This window comes from Manduca sexta, chromosome 20, assembly GCF_014839805.1.
Source record: "Manduca sexta isolate Smith_Timp_Sample1 chromosome 20, JHU_Msex_v1.0, whole genome shotgun sequence".
NCBI classification, from domain to species: Eukaryota; Metazoa; Arthropoda; class Insecta; order Lepidoptera; family Sphingidae; genus Manduca; species Manduca sexta.
The window spans coordinates 10,486,260-10,509,361 of NC_051134.1; the positions used below are offsets into that span (position 1 = coordinate 10,486,260).

The 23,102-nt window shown below is 34.3% G+C and overlaps 1 protein-coding gene across 3 annotated transcripts in view; it reads left to right on the top strand.

The window, feature by feature from the left end:
- The window catches only part of LOC115440665 (calcium-binding mitochondrial carrier protein Aralar1), a 29,114-nt gene that overhangs the window by 2,776 nt on the left and 3,236 nt on the right, over positions 1–23,102 (top strand). For all 3 annotated transcript variants that reach the window (XM_030165073.2, XM_030165071.2, XM_030165072.2), the window contains exons 2-13: positions 5,984–6,122; positions 10,831–11,007; positions 12,175–12,461; positions 14,087–14,325; positions 16,790–16,880; positions 18,491–18,566; positions 19,033–19,241; positions 19,688–19,768; positions 20,190–20,402; positions 21,117–21,239; positions 22,094–22,196; positions 22,653–22,743. In XM_030165073.2, the coding sequence (XP_030020933.1) occupies positions 10,878–11,007; positions 12,175–12,461; positions 14,087–14,325; positions 16,790–16,880; positions 18,491–18,566; positions 19,033–19,241; positions 19,688–19,768; positions 20,190–20,402; positions 21,117–21,239; positions 22,094–22,196; positions 22,653–22,743 (1,643 nt within the window). In that variant the 5' untranslated portion in view covers positions 5,984–6,122; positions 10,831–10,877. The remainder of the gene's footprint in view (positions 1–5,983; positions 6,123–10,830; positions 11,008–12,174; positions 12,462–14,086; positions 14,326–16,789; positions 16,881–18,490; positions 18,567–19,032; positions 19,242–19,687; positions 19,769–20,189; positions 20,403–21,116; positions 21,240–22,093; positions 22,197–22,652; positions 22,744–23,102) is intronic.

Genomic DNA, 23,102 nt, shown 5'->3' on the forward strand with positions numbered 1-23,102 from the left:
CATTAATAATACAAACACTATAAAAATACCTTTGTAAGTTAATGCTTTTGCAATTAAAATTTATTTAGGTATGTGTAGTAAATACAATTTTCCTGTTGATCCATTATGGCGTTATAATTCATACTCCACACACAAAAACATTAACGGCCTTTATCCCCGAAAGAGTAATCAAAGGCGCAATTGGTACACCCACTTTCCGCCGTATGTATTCCGTCCCATGAAGTGATAGGGGGCGAGCCTATCCCCATATAGGGCATAAACACTAGACTTCACAATCCATACTTCCTTACATATAAAATAAAATCCCCTGCGTCTGTCTGAATGTGATTAAGTCAAAAACAACCGAACGGATTTCGATGAAATTTGGTATGGAAAGACGCTGGGAAGAACATAAGCTACTTTTGATACAGGAAAAGGTAACACACGATATCCTGGAAAAACTATTTCACATAAGCAGGGCCGGGAGCAAAAGCTGCTATAAAATATTTGAAATTTCCAGTATGTTCACATCGATAAAACACTATTCAAAATAGGTACTATGGACAAAGGTAGTCCATTCCAGGGACTTACTGTGAGAATATTTATTAATAAATAATGAAATAAAATTGACGTATTTTCCCGGATTAAGCACTTCATTGTATGAATTCTGATTTTCCACGTAATTCAACGGAAAATGACTAACTTCAAATTCGATACATTTGTTTTTAATTATGATCAAAACTTGTTAGTTGTTTTAACGAAAATATTGATGTGAGAAAAATACTAATTTTCTATATAAGCTCAAGAGCTATGGGGCTTTGATTCATCAAAATATATCTAAAATCAAAAATTAATTGGAAATTACAAAAAATCATTTTTGCACATGTAGTTTTTGTCTCATGTTATCTTCATGAGTTATTCAAAAATAGAGAGTTATAAACACGTGATTAGACCCGAATACTTATCTGTTTCGACACTTCAGTTCACAGCTGAATAATTCAGATGATTATTATGTTAAATTAACTTGTCTCTTGTTAAAATAATAATGTGGTACCATTCTTGGAACAAGAAAATTGACATTGAACATAGTTACGCTAATGAATAGTCAAGATGCCTGCTAGTTGCTAGCTACATTCATATATGCATACATATCACATACCAAATAGTACACCCATAATATAAGTCATTATTAAAGTAATATTGTTTGAAGAACCAGAAGATTTTGGAATTCAGTAATTGATTTAAAACTCAGATAGAATTTATTTCTCTGAATATTGAGGACAATATTCAGGAGAATAAATTAGAATTAAAACTTTGTAGGAAATAAAATATTATGTTTATGTACGAGAATTAATAATTATTTGTCATAAAAATTTACAAGTAAAATTATACAACTCTTGGGACTATTAAAATACCTACCAATGTAAACCTTGATGAAAAAGTTGACGAAACTTAAAAGCAAACTGATTATTTGAAAAAAATATATTTAAATAAAAAATTGCGTTTCCATACATAATATACATTCGAGATTACGTACCTAGATGTAGAGTCCAAGGCAGATAAACGATGCCTTGCTCATTTTTCGTCAAAAATGGACCAATCAAAATAACGTTTTATTTTTACTTGCTTACAAATGACTTATGATTGGTTTATTCTCAAAAACGGATCGAAGGTTAAGAAATTATGATTGGGATCGTTTAAAACGCTGTTAGTCATTTAAATCAATATTGTTCCAAATATATAACTGAAAAGGCCTTGTTCAGCTTCAGAATAACCCACAGTTCACAGAGATAAGAAACCTGTTTAGTTCAAAATATTCACGTTTACGCACGTAATTACGCAACTAATAACAACAATTGCTCAATTTATCTACAATAATCACATGTTATCGTATGGGTAGTGTAATATTCTTATGTTGGAAATTACCGTATCGTTGCATAAGTGCACGCTTCATTTTACTTGGTATACGTAATCGGTGACGTCATGTGAGGTGCAGTGCATAACTAAAAAGAATGAATATGAACAATAACGAAGATGAAAAATACAGATTTATGAGATAAAAACAAATATAAGATTTTTTTTTTAATTTCATTCGATTTTTTTATTTTTTTCGCGCAGTAATTTTAATGAACGCGTTAATATATTTATGTATCATAGTTCCTTAAATGAATTGCAAGCTATTGACGAAGTAAAGCTAAATCAGGTATGTTAATAATAAATAAACTCTGCAAAACATAAAAACTAAACAATAATATAGAATTTTACAAACGAAAAAATCTATTAAGTTTCACTAAGGTTAGTTATTATGGAGGTAGTCAAATATAAAACATATTTATTAAAAATGTCATAAAACAAAATTAAATAAGTTTGAATTTTATTGTCTAGTTATTTAATTTTATAATAGCTTCCTCGTACGTCGTGCTTCAGAGAAGTGTAAGAACCCTTATGCATTGGCCTTTCTCGTCAAGGTCAGTCTGCGCTCTGCAACGCGAGATTGCAATGCTCGTTAGAATGCTTACAATTTGGGATCGCCCGCCTATCTCGACCTATAAAATATTATTCTGTTTATTTTTTTTTTGTTTTTAAACGAAATTGTAGATTATAATTATTACAAAAATAGTTTGTTTTTAAACGAAACCATAATATAAAATCTATGAAGACAGCATTAAAACTAGTTAGAAAATAAGTCCAGTTTTTAATAACGGTGATGTCATAAAATGCTTAAGCGTATCCTTATCTTAAAAAGACAATTATCCCTTTATGTTTTTATACAATTAATTTCTGTTTTCCAACAAAACTTGATTTTATTTTTTTTTTTCACATAAAGTATTAATCATTTATAATAAAAAAATACAAAAATAAGTATGTAACAAGTAAATATTCCTGTTCGAAATTGTGAACTGAAATATTAAATGATATGATAATGCTTGATCAACCATTTCATGTCTTCTTAAAATAAATCGTCTAAGTTAGGAAACATCAATTAAGGAGAAGACAATAATGTAATTTATGTTATCTAATAAAACCTATGACACGACTTACGATTACACGATATACGTACATATTTCGTCAAAATACGATAAAGCACCGTAAAAAAACCTTGAAAGAATCCAATGACGATACCTAAATACATATTCTACTCATTTTTGCCCACGCTTTGTATCTCTTGAAAAAATAGCCTACAGCACTTAGAAGAAATGACGCTTCCTATTATCGAAAGAATTTTCAAAATTGGTTTAATAATTCCAGAAATTAGCCGTTACAAACAAACACATTTTTCCTCTTTATATTAGTATAGATGAAATCCTTACCATACTTTGAATGTCGTTTAAGGAAAAATTTAAATTGGGACCTAATCATTACATCAATCATGACTGACTTTATTATTGTTAAGTTAGCAACAATAATGTATGGCACACAACTAGTACACTGCCGTGCTAAAAACAAAAGTGGTATCTCAAAAAAAAATCTTGATTTTTATGTCGTCAATTCGCTTAAAGAAATACCCATCCAATGAACTTACCCAAACAACGATATCTTGTTTAGAACTTGTTATAAAACCTTAAAAGACTTTATAATACTATATTTACAAAACATTAATTATCTCGAAATAAGATTTCCCTGACATACCGCTTTTGCGCTTAGTACAGCAGTATAATGAGGTATTAACACGTATGTATTTTTGTTTTATCGCTAATCAAGTTCAATTTAATATGCTTCGTCAGTACTTCCTGTCCTAATAATGTACTTTTTACCACTAAGAGCTGTTATACCACGATAAAAATCTTTGATCGAGCCGCTATCTCTGTTGTAAATGCGAATGAGATAAATAACGGTGAGAAATGTGTGATGTGCAGATATGTTTAAAAAAAAACATTGAAATAAAACACTTTCAGTTTATAGCGGTTTTATGTTGTAATTCTCTCCCGACGTTTAGAAGATTTTGCAGCCTTCCTTCTTCCGTCTTCGAAACAATTCGTCGGGAACAATTTATTAGAAAACCGCGATTAAATCCGTAGAATAGTTTTATTTCAATGTTTAACATTCGCATAAATATAAGAAATAATTTAAAAATATTACGTGCTACTTATTTATCTTGTGCGTTCGTAAGTTGTACATTTAAGTTCTCTCGCTCCATAGCCCCATGACCATAACTTAGTACGTGTTTTGTGTAACTACAGGAGTTGTTCTGAAAAATATTTTTATATGAGAAATCATAGGCCTATACTATTGTAAGGCATTTGTTTTCTTTAGTGAAAACGGGTGAGCGTTTAATCAATAAAGTAAAAACGTTTATTTCGTAGAATTCTAAAATTAACATATGAAAAGTTTTCCAACAGGCATAATTCCCTCCTATTTGTAATATTAAGATGAGACATGTACTTTTAATGATTTATACATAACGAAATTGAGTTTGTAAACATAAGAATATTCGTAATTAAAATGTCGTATAATATAAGTAGAAAAATCTTCACAAACTTAATGAAATAACGCAGTGCTGTGTCATTAGGGTTGACAGATTGGAAAATCTAAATAGGATAACATTTCAAAACGTCGAGATTTTGGACTTGTCTGTAAGAATGGAAAATTACATATTTTTTTTTACGTTTTTCCCCAAGTATTTGTAATCGATTGTATTGATTTTTACTAGGTCCACCGATTTTGATTACTTCGAGTATTGCGGAAAGATTTCCAAGTTGAGCAATTTTCATCAAAATACAGCTTTATAATTAGCTCAGCTTTTATGATATCCATGGCCACATTACGATTCCTCTCTTTAAGATACAAGTTAATTATTTAGCTAAGTCGCGGCATTTAGAGCGAACCGGCCATTCGCTCGGGGCTTCATGCTTATGGAAGGGCCTTGTTCTGTGCCATGACTTTTTTTAGTTAACCAATGAAGCACCTTCTTACGAAAGTAATACAAAAATACATCGGGGACCTTGCTTTTTTGGGATCCCCTGCGTACTCACTTCGGCTAAAGCTGCCGCTGTTCTGGTAGGCTAAGGGCCTTCACTACTTCTGAGTAAATGGTACTAATAAATGCATTAGTAGCATTTACTCCAACCAAATACAAAAGTCACACAGTCAATAAAATAAGTATTATTCGTGTATGAGACACAAAAGGCAACATTATCACTAATTTAAATTATTTTTTAAGTAAATTTTTATAGTATACCACACAGTAGCTTACACATTAAACATACATGAAATAGGAGATAATAATACAATGGCACAAACAAAACCAAATACATATATACAGCATTGATAACAATTTTAAGTACGTCTGAAAAAACGAGGAACTCTTTCCATGTAAATTAGATATATCATCAGCCATGAACAAATAAGTAAATAAGATTACATCATTTAATTGTTTTTATTTTAGTAGGCATGATAGGTAGTTTGTCAATAGATTTTATTATTTGTCAGGATACCTTACATAAAATATTGGGAGAATCCAGACGATTCCCGACCATCTAGCAACCCTTTAGGTGCCATGCAGTAATATGTAATGCAGTAGTATAATATTGATGCTATTCGTATAAAAAATAAATGTCCAGAAAGCACACACAGTTAACAATATTATGTATAAAACGGATTTGTTTGAAATAGGTGTGGTAGAAGGTTTATCAGTTTAATATACGGTGTTTTCCCCAAGTTGTCGTTTACCTTCCAGCAAATGATTTAACATTATTCAGTTGCATATTAAACATTATTTTAATTAAATAAATACGTGATAGCTAGAAAAGTATGATATATGTTTATAAAAAAAATTGCCTACTCAAACAAAAGAACACACGACACAAAAAAGTGGCAATAATAACAGGCACGCAGAAAGAGCTAGAATTGCTTTCGTATATAAAAAATGTAAAGCATCAGAATTAGTTTGCTCAGCACTTTTTTGATAAAAATTCACCACATCCATTAAAATACTAATTAAACGACTTTATGAGTAAGAAGTTAAAATGTATATTTATTTATTTCAAAAATATTTTGTCCACAGGGGGCTGGTTATTTAAAACGAGCTGACACAGACAAACTACATGAAATATTCTTGAAATACGCCACCGTCGAGAAGCACGGTGAAAAACACATTACCAGCGAAGATTTCGTCAGAAAGTACCTCGGATTATTCACCGAAGGTTTGTATATATCAGCTCTGTATTATACGGCCCCACTGCTGGGCACGGGCTTCTACTACTGAGAGGGATTAAGCCTTAGTCTACCACGCTGACTTAGTGCGGATTGGCAGACTTCACAAACCCTCAAAATTCCTATAGAGAGCATCTCAGGTATACTGGTATATATTTACTAGACGTTAAGTATACTAATTAGTTAGACCATCAGTTCAGTGCAGTAAATCAGTCCGGGTAAGTGGTCGCGACAAAATTAACTGATTAGAATTTCAAATGAACTGTAAAAGTTTCCTTTGCGCTAAGCAAACTACTCACATAGTAATACATACAAAGAAATCGTACCACACTGACGATCATAATGGCTCCTATTCACCACAACAGTTCGCCTGTAACGCAATCTAAAAATCAATGCCTGCTATTGTTACAATAGTGCATTACCTCAGCGTACTGACCTATTAGAATTGATGACGAGCAATCGTTGACAAAGATACACATACGAATGTTCTATAGAAAATATTAGGTGTTATGTTACCATTTCGATTAATGTAATTAGGTATGTATATTTTGTACGATAGTACAATTATTACTAGATATACTACAGGTGAGTCTATACTGATCATTCTATTGTAAAATAGAATAGTGAATTGATCGTTTATATGACATGGCAGAAGGCTATCGTTTTGAGAATTGAATTATCATACTTTATGTTTATTTTCTTACAAAGTCAATTAATACTTCAGAATAATGTTTATGTTAATAAATTCTGTTACCAAGGCGAGTTGCAGACCTAAAACTAAGTTTAACTTAGCTCATATTGCTAAGATATTTTCAATCTCTTGTGCACCGAAAACTATGTAAACTAAATTACCCATACTTTTGTTAGCCTGACATGGGTCGGCTTAAACAAGCACACTGGACTTTCGGCTGAGAGCTTGGCACTGGCAACCCTTGGAAATTAAGTGACCATGCTGAGGACAACCCACTAACGGGTTATGAACCTCGGCTCAGGCTACTGGGAGAGGATGAGGCATCGACGATTATGAGATGAGTGTACAATCTATCCATTTCCGTATTCGTCGGCACGCGGGCCGGAACTATTATAAGGTTCGGGGGGACAGGTAAAGCGGTGAGGTCCTCGGCAGCGAGGAGGGAACTGCGGTCTTTTGGAGTGTGTGAAATTTAGGAACTCGTTTTAACAGCGAAAAGCCAGAGATCTCGACCTCTAGATCGGCCAAACAGTTACGTATATTTAATTTTCTCAGCAATGCTAGCTAAGCTATAGCTCTGTCCTTTTGCAACCGCCTCTAAACAAGATTTTGGTACAATGAATATTGCCTTGCCTGATTGTACTGGTTCAGTCTAGTGTATACAGATTTTGGTATAATAAAATCATGCCACTGCTCCTCTTAATGCGGTATGGTCATTAAAACCAATGCTATTTTAATCACATCAGAGTTGGAGCAAGACGGACGGCATAAATCTTACGTAGAAGACATTTATGTCTAAAAGATAAAATTTCTAAATAAAATAAAGGGCGTCGTATAAGATTGTGTAAAAACTATTTCCTTACGCTTGGAAATGCTTATGTATTCCTAGTGTTTTAGTGGAACAAGATACCCCGGGACCGTCCCATATGCGCCGTAGGTTTTGGTTGGTATGCCGATGTGGGGAATACAAGACTTAGGGACTCTGACCAAACTCTAATGCTCGCTCGGATGATGCTATACTCCTGAGTTTTGAGACTGGGCCGCAAGACCGGTGAAACCAATATAACCGTTCCACTCGCCCTCCAAGTGATGGTAGCACTAACGCGTTATTGCCAGCGAAAAAATTGTGTATTTAACACGTTGTCAGTCGCACGCGACATTCACGTGCCCGAATTTTATTATTCATTGCTCTAACATTCATCTTTTCAACACGATGTCTTGGAAATTGTCCAGACATATGTCTGTCATTAGAAATATACCTCTACTTAATGATAATGACATCCCTTGTATAGGAAAAAATACTACTATTAATATATGGGTTTCTTTTAAACTCGTCTATCAAAACATGTTAATGCCTATAAAATACGTTTCCACATGGAATTTATTTTTTTATATCCATACGTTTCCATTATCTCTCATATCTGTCGAACATGTCGTATGTCGCGTGAACAAGACGTGCGCAACGCCCCGCTCCCCCACACGTGGCGTAATTTTTTTATTATTTTACACACCATAATCTTTTATTATGTATTTATTACCGTCATTATTATTTTGCCACGACCTATATCCTCGGTCACGAATTTTGGTACCCATGTATCTATCTTGTCTCTGGGTACAAGTTAGGGGGCTAGGGATTACAGAATATTAGGGTAAAATATTAAACAATGTTAGCAAATGAGACTTTCCCGCTCTCACACCCACCACTACAACTCCTGTAAAGGATCAGCAGTGGCACGCATTTCATGACTCCGAGCAGTGAAGCTCGGCGAGTCTCAGGGAAAACTAATTTATCATTATCAATGTTAGCAAAGGTTATAATTGGTACTATCATAAAATGTGTTAACAAGTTTACGGCTTTATGTCATGGAAAGGCGAAACCGGGTGCAACACTTATATGATTATTATTAGACCAATTTTTAAAAGACAAAAAGGGTAAAACACAAAACATATAAAGGAATGATTCATAACTAGGAATCTTGAGTGACATATTTTGGATCACTTCCAAAACACGTGTTTACGAGGTGTAAAGAACTACTTTACACGTGACTTCTACTTATATTTTGCCATTATCAGTTGGATATCCACTGCTGGATATAGGCCAACCCCAGAAATAAATCGATTTGTGTAAAGCAACCTATATAGGGTCTTCTGATCAATTCTATGTCGGATAAATTGTATTCTGGAACTATGATTACATCTTTGTATTAACGTATTTTGCTTATTCATAGTATCCATATGTACAGGCAGCGACAAAGCTAAACAAATGCGAAACTTAAAAAAAATCCTTATTTTTATCTAAAATAACGTAAATCCTTTGAAGTAGGCGATTCTACTTTGCTCTGCTCTGCCAATTTTTTTCTGATTTTGTGGCAAAACGAGTCACATATGACATCAAAAGCGACCGTGTCGATAAATGTACCATTACGATACGTCACAAATTGTTTATCAATGTCATAATGTTACACTTAATACTGACGTTTTGCGGTTTGCTCACCACTCTAAATCCAGAAGCATAGAAAACATTCCTTTCGCGCCAATTTTCACAGTATTAACATATGTTATTGCTTTTTTATTACAAATTAATATCGAAGAGAATAAACCGTTCGTCACTGATAGTAATCTATATGACCACCTATAAACATTATTATATACGAGTATACTACCTGAACTTGAAATTTCAAAGTACCGCGTGTAAATGTACTCCGTTTGATTCTTTGGGATATGTTTTGTGTAGGCGTTCTGGGAATCGAAACCGGGGGATATCTGCGAAGGGGTTACTGGAATCCCCCGGTTTAGCAACTGCAGGGGCCCGATGGTGGGGAAAGACTGGGCGGACGGGAATCGCTCGCAGGCCCTTATTGTTAGGAATGGGATATTTTGCAGAGTAATAAACGCCCTTAGAATTTATAAACAGAGCAGAATTGATTTACTATTAGCTGAGTTTTACCCTACATCGTATGTATCACAGTTACACCATTTTTGTTCTCGTTAGTTTTCATTCCCATTGAAGGTACAATGACATTTTCTATATCAGCCAGCTAAATTGATATAATACATATAAAACCTTCAACACTTATTAACTGTGCCTAGGGCCGCAACAAATGTCCCCTTGTGTATTCGGTGTAAAGAACGAACACACAAGAAGTGCCTCTGGGAGAATGAGACATTAGATATTGAGTCCTTTAATGATATTTTTATTAGAGAGTAGGGACTAGCAGTTCACGATATGCGTGAGAGATTGGATATTAAGTCTCATAACGATATTACTATTAGAGTGTAAGGACTAGCAATGCACGATAGATGTAATGGGTATCTCTCATGGTTAATGTCTATCCGTCATCTATTAGACAGTACTTTATGTATCTAAATTCTTTGCTGACGATAAGTTTTTCGATGGGAGATAACACTAATAATGACTGTCGTAGTTACGTTTAAATCGGCCATCTTTTATGTCTTGACATTTGTTGGTGATAGGATATATTTTATATCTCTCCGGATAGCGACCACCGTATACAAGATGTTAAAACCCGCCATAGTGGCGTACGTAAATGTATCGCGTTTCAGATCCGTCTGTGTATATCCGTCTCCAACGCTGGCATATTTTTGTCGACTGTTGAAGGATATCTCTCGTCAGCCGACATTCTATTGGACCTCCCTTCACTTACCATCAGGTGCAGTGGTCATTGCCGTGCCATAAAAAAATAAATTATGTTTTTCCATGATTGACAGATTTTCTAGTAACTGTTTATGACCAAATAACATTCTCGAATACATCGAAAATTTTTTGAATCAATGGAAAACATCGTGAGGAAACCTGCATACCTGAGAAATTCTCTATAGGAATTTTCGAGGGTGTTTGAAGTCTACCAACCAGCACTAGGCCAGCTTGGTGGACTAAGGCCTATTCCTTCTCAGTCGTAGAGGAGGCCCGGCCAGCGGGACAGTATATAATACAGGACTGATATTATATTAACTTTCTCGATGTGATCACTCGTCTCTATTTCCAGATGATTACAACAAAGAGTCGGTGCAGCTCATCGCTGGCATCGTGGACATGGATAAGGACGGATACATCTCGTTCTCAGAGTTCCAGGCGTTTGAAGGGCTGCTGTGCGTGCCGGACGCGCTTTACAAAACCGCCTTCCAGCTCTTCGATACCAACGGCAATGGTCTTGTTGCTTTTGGTAAGTTTATTGTATATTTCGTAAACTAATTAATGCGCGCACATGATATTAAAATACTAAAGACAATGGAAAAGCCACATCAAAGCAGAATTATTGACAACATGCTTATTCTAGTTATTAGAGTTTAGAAACCAAACCACTGAACTGATTTTGAAAAAAAAAGTCTACGGAACCAATCTGGAAGCATATTCTTTCAAATAGGAAAATAATTTGCCAAAATCGGTTAATAAATGACTGTTCTGTAAACCCGCCGCATTCAGAACCTCCTCCCTTTTTGAAATCGGTTAAAAAAGGTCACAAATCAAACATACAAGTTAAATTTAAAACATTAAAATTTCAACTTATTACCGAGATATAATATAATATATTTCTTTAATGATAAACTATAAACAGTTTTACGTTTACAATGTTTAAACGAGCAAGCGAATCTAATGTCGTATGCGATTACCCTCGTATGCTTTCAATAACAATGATTTGCTTGTTACGCGAAACCCTATTAATCCAATTATTATACAATATATTTCTTATTTAATAGGGCTTATCGCAGTATTATCTGATATAATAAGGGTGTAGGATAATGAGATCTTTGTATTATGTAGAAGACTGCAATATATCTCGATGTGTCTAACATAGCATACAACAGCATACATATAGCGATGACTGGTCATATTCTAAAGTTGCTTAAGATTTCACAGTGTCTGTGCGGCACAAAAAATGACCATATGAGTATGATAAAAAAATTACCATATCCATATCAGCAATGGGCATAGAAACACCTTGATCAGGAAATTATTTAGAATATTAAATTAAACACAAAATTTATATGAAACTAGCTGACCCGACAGACGTCCCATCTTAACTATGAATTTGCAGCGCGCATTCTGTCAATCGCTAACAGTTATTTCAAACAATTGACAATTATATAAATCTAATATTTTCGTTAAGTTTTCTTAAATTTTCTAATTTTCCGCGCAATTTTTTGATTTTATTTCTTTCATAAGAACCTTCTCCCGACAATAACAAACAAAACAAAAAAAATATTGACAATTTCAAAACAAAAAAAAATATTGTCCAGCCGTTCACGCGTGATGGCGTGACCAAGGGAAATAGGGATTCATTTTTATACATATAGATCATGTTCTATTTAGCCTAACCATACTCTTTCAGACGAATTCGCGGAAGTCATGCGCAAAACAGCCTTGCACAAGAAGTTGCCCTTCAACATGGAGAGCACCTTTGTCCGCCTATACTTTGGCAAGGATAAGAAACGGCTCGTAACATATCCTGAGTTCAGTCAGTTCTTGCACGACTTCCACGAGGAGTATGGGGTGGAGGCGTTCAAGAAGTGTGACAAGGACGGCAGCGGGTTCATTAGCGCCGGCGACTTTAGAGATATCATGCTGAGTGTGAAGAACCATCTGCTGACTAAGGATTTGAAGATGAAAGTTATTAATGTGAGTGTTTAAAGTAATTTTTTTTTTGTATCTAACCCCCACTCACATCGGGGGACTCCTGCAAATGAGATACAGGAATCTACGGGCTTAGGGACTGGAGGGGTCTGGAAAAAAGTTGGGAGGGGATCGGGAGAAGGAAATATGACGGAAGGAGAAAGAACCCTCTTAAGATGGAAGGTGGGGAGAAGGCCAGGAAATGTTCACGACTTTCATAGGCCTCGATGTGAATCAGCCACCATGAGGTATACACACTTAACTGTGCCTAGAGACAAATGTGCTCTCATGCATGGGCGTACTTTGTTATATTTCGACCTTTAAAATGTGACTTGATCAGCTGTGATCTGGTAGAGACAAGAAAGGGAATAGAAATGATATGTTCCTAACTGAATGATAATCGGGTATGAGTACATCCAGTAGAGCAGTCCGGCACAACCGTAACCGTTCTTGGACGCTAATTGTCATAATAATTGGAAGTTCTTTTGAGTTTGTACCTTCCGAAGAAACTCACCCCCTTATTCATAAACGTTTTTTATCTAAGGACGGAGTAAAGCTGTGATAACAAGCCTGTTTCTCAGTGCCCAACGGCACTGAGAAATAGACATAGGGCTGTTGTGATTGGTTATTATTGTTGTATTTCAATATTAGCCAATCACAACGGCCCTACGTCTACGCACTGCGAAGACTGCCATGCCGTCAGCATTGAGAAACAGACTTGTTATCACAGCTTTACTCGGTCGTTAGATAAAAAACGTCTATGAATAAGGGGGGTAGTCTTTACAACCTGCGATAAAACGAATGTAGGCGAAATCCTAACACACGCCTATATGAGCATGATTGTATAGCAAAGTAAGACTTAAATTGTCACAGCATGTCATTTTTTTTATGTCACTGTGTATTTTGCTAAGTCACACGCGACTGTCGAATTAGATAAAAAATAATTACTTTGGGGTAGTGGATTATATACATGCGGGGTAGATGGGGTAATTAATTAAATGTACCCTACGTAGTATTAATTAGAGTAATGTGTCAATGTCTTATACAATTGGATAATAATTGGTTTTTAATAGTATTATTCCTACCTGAAAGTGATTATAAGTAATTAATAAGACAAGATAACGATCATTATTCGTTAAAAAAATTCAGATTATGATTTTGCGCGTCACGACATTACGTAGATGTATTTTTAGCCATCGGCGTTTGCGCTTGACCTGAAGAGATATATATAAGATATATGATCATACAATGTATGACCATATATCTTATATACATATATATTTCTACTAATAAATTAAACCAAAAAGGTTTTGGAGATGTTTGAATATTAGAAGTATAACGCAGAAACAATTAAAAAGAAAATTTGTCCAAATCCATTCAGCGGCTTCTACGTTTGCTTCTAACAATCAACCATCTTCAAAAGCGCATAATGGTAGTTGAATTATGATAGCTTTCCAAGTGAGTAGAAATTATATCGGGTATCATATCACTTCCGACATGGAATGTATACGAAAACTCTCACTTACCACCAAGTCTAGTTTTAATTAATATATTTAGTGGTAATATAAATAAAATTTCACCTAACACGTCAATCATAGACAGAAATATCATCCAGATTTCCAAATTTCCAGGCATCAGGCTTTCCTCAAGGCGAGCGTAAAATCAGTTTCCCCTACTACATGGCTTTCAACTCGCTTCTCAACAACATGGAGTTAATCAAGCGAGTTTACTTGAACGCCACCAATGGCCACCGGTCACAGGAGGTGACAAAGGAAGAGTTCCTGCATTCAGCTCAGATGATGTCACAAATCACACCATTAGAAGTGGATATCTTGTTCACACTGTGTGATATGATACATCAAACGAACGGGTGAGGTGATTTTAAGTTTTCTTTCTGTATTTTTCTATCAAACTGTTATTAAACACCTGAATGGCTAACTGAGTAAGTCGCTCGCATAGTAAGTGCAGCCACAGCTCATTAATAGAAACAGCGAATAAAGTTTGAATAGCAAAGTAATACATCCAGGTGGGATCTTTACATTTCATAAAGTAGCAATTTTGAAACGTAAGCTAGAAGACTTAGGGTAGGTAAATTCTAAAGATAATAAGGGCTTACTAAGAACCATCTTTTTTTAACTATGGCCATTGTAGAAGGCAGCCTTCGTTCGGTGACGACCTAAAACTTGGTTTAAAATATTGGATATGGCCAGGTTACTCCTATGTATTTATTTATTTCAAACTATTCATCGTAAGCTAGAATCGTGCCTCGCCATGTTATTAACCGATTATGCGATAAAATTTCCACGAGTCAAACGCATGTACAATACGACAGGAAAGACCTAGTAGATATAAGTAGTAAATACTTTAATGTTATATTCAGAAACAATACTCTATAACGCTGTAATATAATTTATACGATATTGAAATTGTGTATTGGATTGAATTAACGTAACCTCACAATTTCCTGTAACGATTGTTTCTAACCGCAGAGAAGCAATTCTCCTATTCCTAGATATAATTTGAGTGATACATTTGATTCATCCATCAAGTATTGTCAAAATACTACTCTATTATTTTTATCAATATTTTTATGATATTTTGCGTCGTTTAAACTAAGCCTATAATGATTTTAAAAGCGTAATGCGCCGAAACTACATAAGTGGTATATGAAGAGGAAAGTACTCTCATTTTCCAAGTTCTGAAGCCGTACTAGCAGTTCTGTTTAGTATATGATCTGTATTAGTCGATCGATGTTCGGAGTACTAATTATTGAGAAAGTTAAGTTTAGTTATTTTTGTACGCTATAATATTGCAGAAGCATTTACATTTCCTTTGCTAACATATCAGTTTAAGGTCAATAACAGTAATATTTCTTTTGACATTGTCACTATCCTTGATATGTGAAGATCATTCGTTACTATCAGGTCACCCACCTGCTTCTTTGCTTATCTACAAATATAAAAAACTAGTAAAACGCAAATGTAATGGCACACGACACAATGACTATCTTTATCACTTTAAAGCCTGCAACACCCTTTTTTTATTGTACAAACCAATAAACGATTAGGTAGTGCACCTGGTGTTAAGTGATTTATACCAACAATAAACGCGAAAAATTTTAACAATAAGGATTAGGAAAAGGTGGAGGGTTACTTGGGCTTTCGAATATCTCAAAACTACTTTCAAGTGATGGCCCATATTTCTCGATTAAAGTAATTCAAAACGCAAAATGCTTATATAAGATGAACTTCATACCATAATAATTACAAAATTTTGTAATCCCATATTCCACATCATGAAAATAGTATGTTTTTGATTAAAATGACGGTCAATGTTATCACTTATCAGTGGCGTGTTTCCAAGGTGTCGTGAGCTAAAATTATCGCGTCGCGTCGGTAATAGCTGACGTAACCGATAGCAGTCCGTACACGATCTTGATCGATCACCGTCTGTAAGAACTTGGTTTTATTATAGGAAATGGCGAGACGAGCATGTGGCTCGCTTGATGCTAAACTACAGCTGTTCAAAACAGTACTAAAAATATTACGAAATGTAAAGTACAATTTGACGCTATAATACATTTTTGAAATATTGGAGTGGGTACGTTATAGGCAGTAATTGAAAATTTTATCAACATCAAAAAATTTCTATAATTTTTCTGTTTCGCCCGTTCAGACATGAATAATCATCTTACAATCAAACTTAAAAATAAAATGTAACGCCGTCCCTAAATAAAAAATACCTTTATAGATCCCTTATTGACATACGCTTTCGGCGTATCCTTTGTAAGGGTAGTTTCAAAACCTGTCCAATGGGGTAAACAGTTAAAGATATAGTTCACTTGAATTTTTATGAATTTCACAATGAACCTCACAATACAGTATTAAATCTTACAGTAATATTATATTACTCATGACAGTGAACCGACTAAAGTGAATGCAACCGATCCGGTATCAAGTACAGTTCCTGTCAAAGAAAAGTGTGGTATTGAGTTTGCATCTGATTTCATTTTCTACTTACCTTTTGTTTTACGCAAAGCAGAAGAAAATCTGTACTACATAATGTATTTTTAACAAAATTTATGCATTACCCCTTTCGTTTACCTTGAATGAAGACAATGACACCCTCTTTTTTTAACTTTTATTGATTATTTTTAATATTTTGATTTGCAATATGCGTAATATTTGACTAAAGTTTTGATTTTTTGAGTAATTTGCTTATATTCAAGGGCTAATAATACCAGTACGGCAAATCATCTGTATATTAAAGCTACAGACCAAACGGTATATTTCCTATTACACCAAAATAATGTAAGGAAAATCTATCCCTTCCAGACGAATCGTGTACAACGACTTAAACTCGATCACTCCTGAGCAGTACTTCAAACAGGTGACGAGGCGAGTGGCGGAAATCAAGGCAGTATCCGTAAGTATATCCGTCTCGCTTGCACACACCCATTTACCATACCGTCGTCTCGTTATAACACATATCGATTCCAGGAGGCGATCTGGCGATAATTAATGTATGTTAGAATTTAGTGTTAATATTTTTAAATTAAATTATTTCTTGTGTTGGATACGTCACTAACTGACAGGTCTGTATTTTTCTCTTTCTTTCAATGCTCAAAGGACGAGGTAATGTGTACAGAGCGTAATCGCTTTATAGAGTGTTTGGGACGTTTAATGGTAAGTAAAGGATAACGAATGATATTTGTATGTTCACTATATTATTAATAGTGAGATTTTGGTTTGAATATGATAAGTTTGTAGATGTTTTGACATAAAATGTTGTGTGTTAGTTAGTGGCCTAAATTTTTTGAAATTGTGACGCAATGGATACTGAACAATTTTATTGATTAATTTGAAAAGTAAAAAATGTGATAAAAGAGGTTTAACGAATTTACAGAAGTTTTAATACATTTTTAACGGAGAGATAAATACATTTAAGTACAGCAATGTTTATAAAAAATAAATGTGTCAAAACATCTTTGGTACTTGCTGGCCAAAACGTCACTACTTTTATATTTCTACATATAAGTCAAGGGTATATTAGATTCCCCATGTGTGGTAAGAAAAAACCAAATCTTGTGGTCAAAAATGATATGAAAAAGAATAATGTTTAAAGTTTAACATTGAATTTAAACTATATTATTTTCCTTATTTACACACAAAATAAAACACTAAAGTAATATTTTTATATTTATTATTTTTTTTTTTCATATTTTTCTGACCACAAGTTTTTAAATAGAATCATATCACATTTTTTTCTGCGTCTCAAAATTGTTATAGTTTAATTAAATTCTTTATGTGATATCATTCTTACATGATACGTGAAATATTGTGTCAAATAGGAATCATTCACATTTCACGACACAATCATATCAAGTTTTTTCAAAATGTTTTTCACAATTACGAGTTAACTTTTTTGATACTTTTGATACTTAAGCTACTTATTGCACTTGAAATATTTGACCATAAGTGTGAAGGTAGATCTCCTTAAATAAAATTTGGAAACTGTCACTATTCAAAAACTTATTTGACAATTACATCTGGATTTTCTCAAATGTAATGATGTGTTAAACAATAAAATATGAAATCTACCTTTTTTACTACTTACGATTTGTCATATAAATTAGCGATTAATTAATTTAAATTCTTACACTAACACATTGTACACACTGGTACATTTAACTTATTACTCATCTGAAAAATGATAATAACACCATGATTAGGTGCTATATTTAAAGAAGACTTGAATTATGTTTTACAAAGTCTAAATATATTTAACGATAGTTTATTCAAATCCCTGCTCAATGGGGTAAATGATTAATCCAATAAAAATACCCTAAAATAGATTGCGATACTAACAAATATATTGTGCAGGGATCTGTTTGTCTTTATGCACAGTACCAGTGTGTACATTCATTAGAGAAAGTCAACATCGTCACCTTTTTACAAGTTTTTATGAAATTATCCATAGATTTTTTATACCTTTAAAGTGATTTCGAGGTAAAGTTAGTGTTATGTTTGTTGCAGAGCCCCGAAGAGCGCAGCGTCCTCATACAAATTTTAGAAAGCACTTACAGATTTACCCTCGGTTCCATTGCTGGTGGTAAGTATTATTTACTATCTACCCCATACAATAACTGTACAGACAAAGGTTTTCGCTCACATTATAGTTTATATTCTTTTAAACCATGCCCTAAAATACGTTCATTGCTAAAATATTACTAAAAATGTTCATTGCAAACTGCAAAATTATCATAATAATACTATCTACCCCACCCAATAAACTGTGTTGAGAAAAGGTTTCTGCTCACATTGTAGTTTATATTCTTTTGAACCATGCCCTAAAATATGACTGCATTAAAAATACGTCTATTCCTAAAATATCACTGAAAAAAATGTTAATTGCAAACGACAAAACGTGTAACTTATTTAAATTTTTTACCAATCACTGAATCAATGATATATTTTTTTTGATTCAACTCCAAATAGCATATTAATAAATGCTTAAACACCTATTTATTTATATCCTTTTTATAAATACGAATTTATTAACCTTTTACCCCTTCCAGCGGTGGGCGCGTCAGCAGTATACCCCATAGATTTAGTGAAGACTCGAATGCAAAACCAACGCACAGGCTCCTTCATTGGTGAAGTGGCGTACAGAAATTCCTGGGATTGCTTCAAAAAGGTCATCAGACACGAGGGAGTGTTCGGCCTGTATAGAGGATTGGTGCCTCAACTTATAGGAGTCGCCCCTGAGAAGGCTATTAAATTGACGGTGAGTTCTTTATACAATATGTTATGTATGAATCGGTATGTAACATGAAAATTGGAAAACCATTATTTCTACGTTGAATATTCGAGTATGCATAGGAATACTTTAGTAATATGTTGTCATAAGTTTAGTAATAATAACAAATATAAAAGAAAAAATATTCTGCGTTCTTACTATTTTGCTTAATATTCATTTAGCTCCATCTTTTAACTGCTAGTAATTTTTTTATATTATTATTAGCCTTTAGTTTGGGTTTTAATTGGGGTAAAAGTTATAGTAATGTTAATGTAGCTGGTTTGTGAATGATTTAATCGGAAACTATTTAAATATTGTACATACGTATTGTACGTACGTGTATGACACACGTAAGTCGCTAAACAAATTCAGAAGTTCAAATCGCCATTACACTGACAGTAATTAAGTCTGATCTAATTACGTATTGTTAACAGGTAAACGACTTCGTCCGTGACAAGTTCATGGACAAAAACGGCAACCTGTCGCTATACGCTGAAATTCTCGCTGGTGGTTGTGTAAGTAAATAACCTCCTCCTTTTTTCGAAGTCGGTTAAAAAGTAATAAGGTATAATTAGTCTAAGTTGAAGTTACAAGACTTCAATAGTCTGAATGTATCGCGTTGATTTAATATTAAAAACAGTGCCAAGTCGACAACTTAATGGAGTACTTATTCCTAAATTAATCTTCATTACTTAGAGAATTTAGAGTTTGAGTAGAAAATTATTAATAAAAAATCTATGGCACTAATCTAGAGGTATATTCTTTCGAATAAAAAAAAAATTTCCAAATCGGTTCATAAATGAGCGAGTTCTGAGGTAACAAAAATACAAAAAAAAAATTACGTCGAGTTGTAAACCTCCTCCTTTTTTTGAAGTCGGTTAAAAATTGTACAGGACAGCCTTTTTTGTGTGACTATATAATTTATTTGCACTCCAGGCTGGCGGTTCGCAAGTAGTATTCACAAACCCATTAGAGATCGTCAAAATCCGTCTGCAAGTGGCGGGCGAGATCGCCAGCGGGACGAAGGTCCGCGCCTGGACTGTGGTCAAGGACCTCGGCCTGTTCGGCCTGTACAAGGGCGCCAAGGCCTGTCTGCTGCGGGACGTGCCCTTCAGCGCCATCTACTTCCCTGCGTATGCGCACGTTAAGGTACTGTTTTATCTGGTTGTAAGGACCAGTATATGTAATTTTATTTAAAAGTGCTGTGATTAAATATTTTAGTAGACTCATACCATTTCTGTTTTTAGTTAGCTAAATATGATTACGATCATACTATAGTTCAAGTCGGTGCCACAAGATGGCGTCTATAAAAAAATATAACTCGTGACAAATATTGAATAATGAGAATTGCTTTTATCAATAAAAACAAGCGTATTTATTTATTTATTTCTAACAAAAACATTGTATGTTACAGATACCACTTAAAATTTATATTAATACTAGCTTTTGCTCGCGGCTTCGCCCGCGTGAAGAAGCCCGGGATATAATTTTTTTTTCGATTTACTTAATATGTATCGTTATATTATGACCAAATTACACAAAACATTATAAATTGTAGCCTATGTGTTATTCTGATGCATAACCAATATTACTGTAAAGTTTCATCCAAATCTGTTCAATAGTTTTTTCGTGACAGAGGAACAAACATACATCCATCCTTACAAACTTTCGCATCTATAATATTAGTAGGATATATCAATATCAGTGGTAACACGAGAAAACAAAATTGCCTTAGTTAACATATCGCGGCCAGTTTGACAGAAAGCAAAAACTAAGACAAACGTAAATAAACCTTAAAGTGAAGCCGGTAGAAATCGGGATATGTTGACACTTCACCACTGATCAGTATAATAATTTTTACAGGCAAAATTCGCAGACGAGAACGGGTACAACCACCCGCTGACGTTACTCGCGGCCGGAGCCATCGCCGGCATCCCCGCCGCCTCGCTCGTCACCCCCGCCGACGTCATCAAGACCAGGCTTCAGGTACACATCGCTGACTACAGCTATTGTAATATCAGCCCTATAATACTGTCCCAGTGTTGGGCACAGGCCTCCTCTACTACTGAGAGGGATTAGGCCTTAGTCCACCACGCTGGCCTGGTGCGGATTGGTAGACTTCACACACCCTCGAAAATTCTTATAGAGAATTTCTCAGGTATGAAGGTTTGCTCACGATGTTTTCGTTTTCCTTCACCGTTAAAGCAAGCGATAATACACATATAATTTTTTTGAAAAGTCAGAGGTGTGTGCCCTTGAGTTTTAAACCTGCGGACATTCGTCTCGGCAGTGCGTTCAACAACCATCGCCGCTTTTTTATTGTAAAGTATAAAAATACTTAATTTTTGTTCAATCAGTGAATAAAATTTTACATGACTTGTTTATATATAAAAAATATTTATCATACATGGCACGCTCTCTTAATAAAATATTTACCTATTTCAAAAGTGATAATTTTTGAGAATCCTTTAAAAACTAATTTCTGTTGGCGACATTTACTTTTTCTCCCTTTTTTTTCGTGCTATAGGTCTCATTTTTGACCTAGCTTTAATAAGTTATAATGTAACTTAAAAAAAAGGTCGCAAACGCAAATTCGTTTCTTTGACGATTCTCACAAATTACTTATACTACTTTTGAGTAGCCCTTCCAGAATAAGGACGTGGTATATTTGTTTTTTTGTCCCTATTGATATTTATCAATAAATATAATAGATTTAGTTACACGTATAATCATTTCAAGTTATTGTTTTGCAATATAAAATGAGCAGAAAACATTTGAATGAAATGATTTATCAGTTTATAACGCAAAAGCGTTTTAATGTTACTATAAATACCTCTTAGGTGGTAGCACGGTCGGGTCAGACTACGTACAACGGAGTGATAGATGCAACTAGGAAAATATACGCGGAAGAAGGTGCCAGAGCTTTCTGGAAAGGCGCTGTTGGTGAGTAGAAAAAAATATTTTTAAAATGGTTGATAACTAAAAATTTAACTATTTTTCGGATTTTATCGCGGTTTAATATTTTAGTTTTCCCCCGATGTTTCGAAGACTTTGCAGCCTTCGTAGTCGTGTCTAACATTCGCGTAAACATAAGAAATCATTATGATTGATAATTATCTAACTTAAGGTGCTTGACAACTATCGAGTATCGAAGATGTATTTATCGACTTTCCATGTATATCGAACATGTTTAATTTTTTTTTATATTGGTTAATAATTTTATCGATGTTTTGCCATTGGCCTATCGATATCGATAATGGAAGCAATCGAGGCATGTGATGGTAAATAGTCATGAATAGCATGATAAGCATGCATCACCAACCATTAATATAGATTTTTATGTAGTTACTTTTTCCTATGTGCTATAGAAAAATATTTGAATACTCTCCTTTATTCCAGCGCGTGTGTTCCGTTCATCGCCACAGTTCGGTGTGACGTTAGTAACTTATGAAATTCTCCAACGTCTCTTCTACGTGGACTTCGGTGGATCGTGAGTACACTTTATTTAACCTACTTAAAAAAAACAATTCTGCACTACATTTGTGGCTATTGGGCCAATTAAAAACTTTTAAATTTTTGGCCATCCCGTGACATTGAGTTCTGAAAATATTTCGAAACTTGGGAAATAGTAAATAAAATCTTATAAAGTCTTCAATTTTTTTTTTGCATTTTATGAAGAGACGAGCTTGCCGTTCGTCCGATAATAAGCGATACGACCGCCCATAAACAGTAGAAACACCACCCAACACCTTGGATTACAAAGTATTTTTTAGTATTCCACTGCGCTCGCCATCCTGAGACATGAGATGTTAAGTCTTATTATGTTCAGTTCAATATGTCACGTTAACT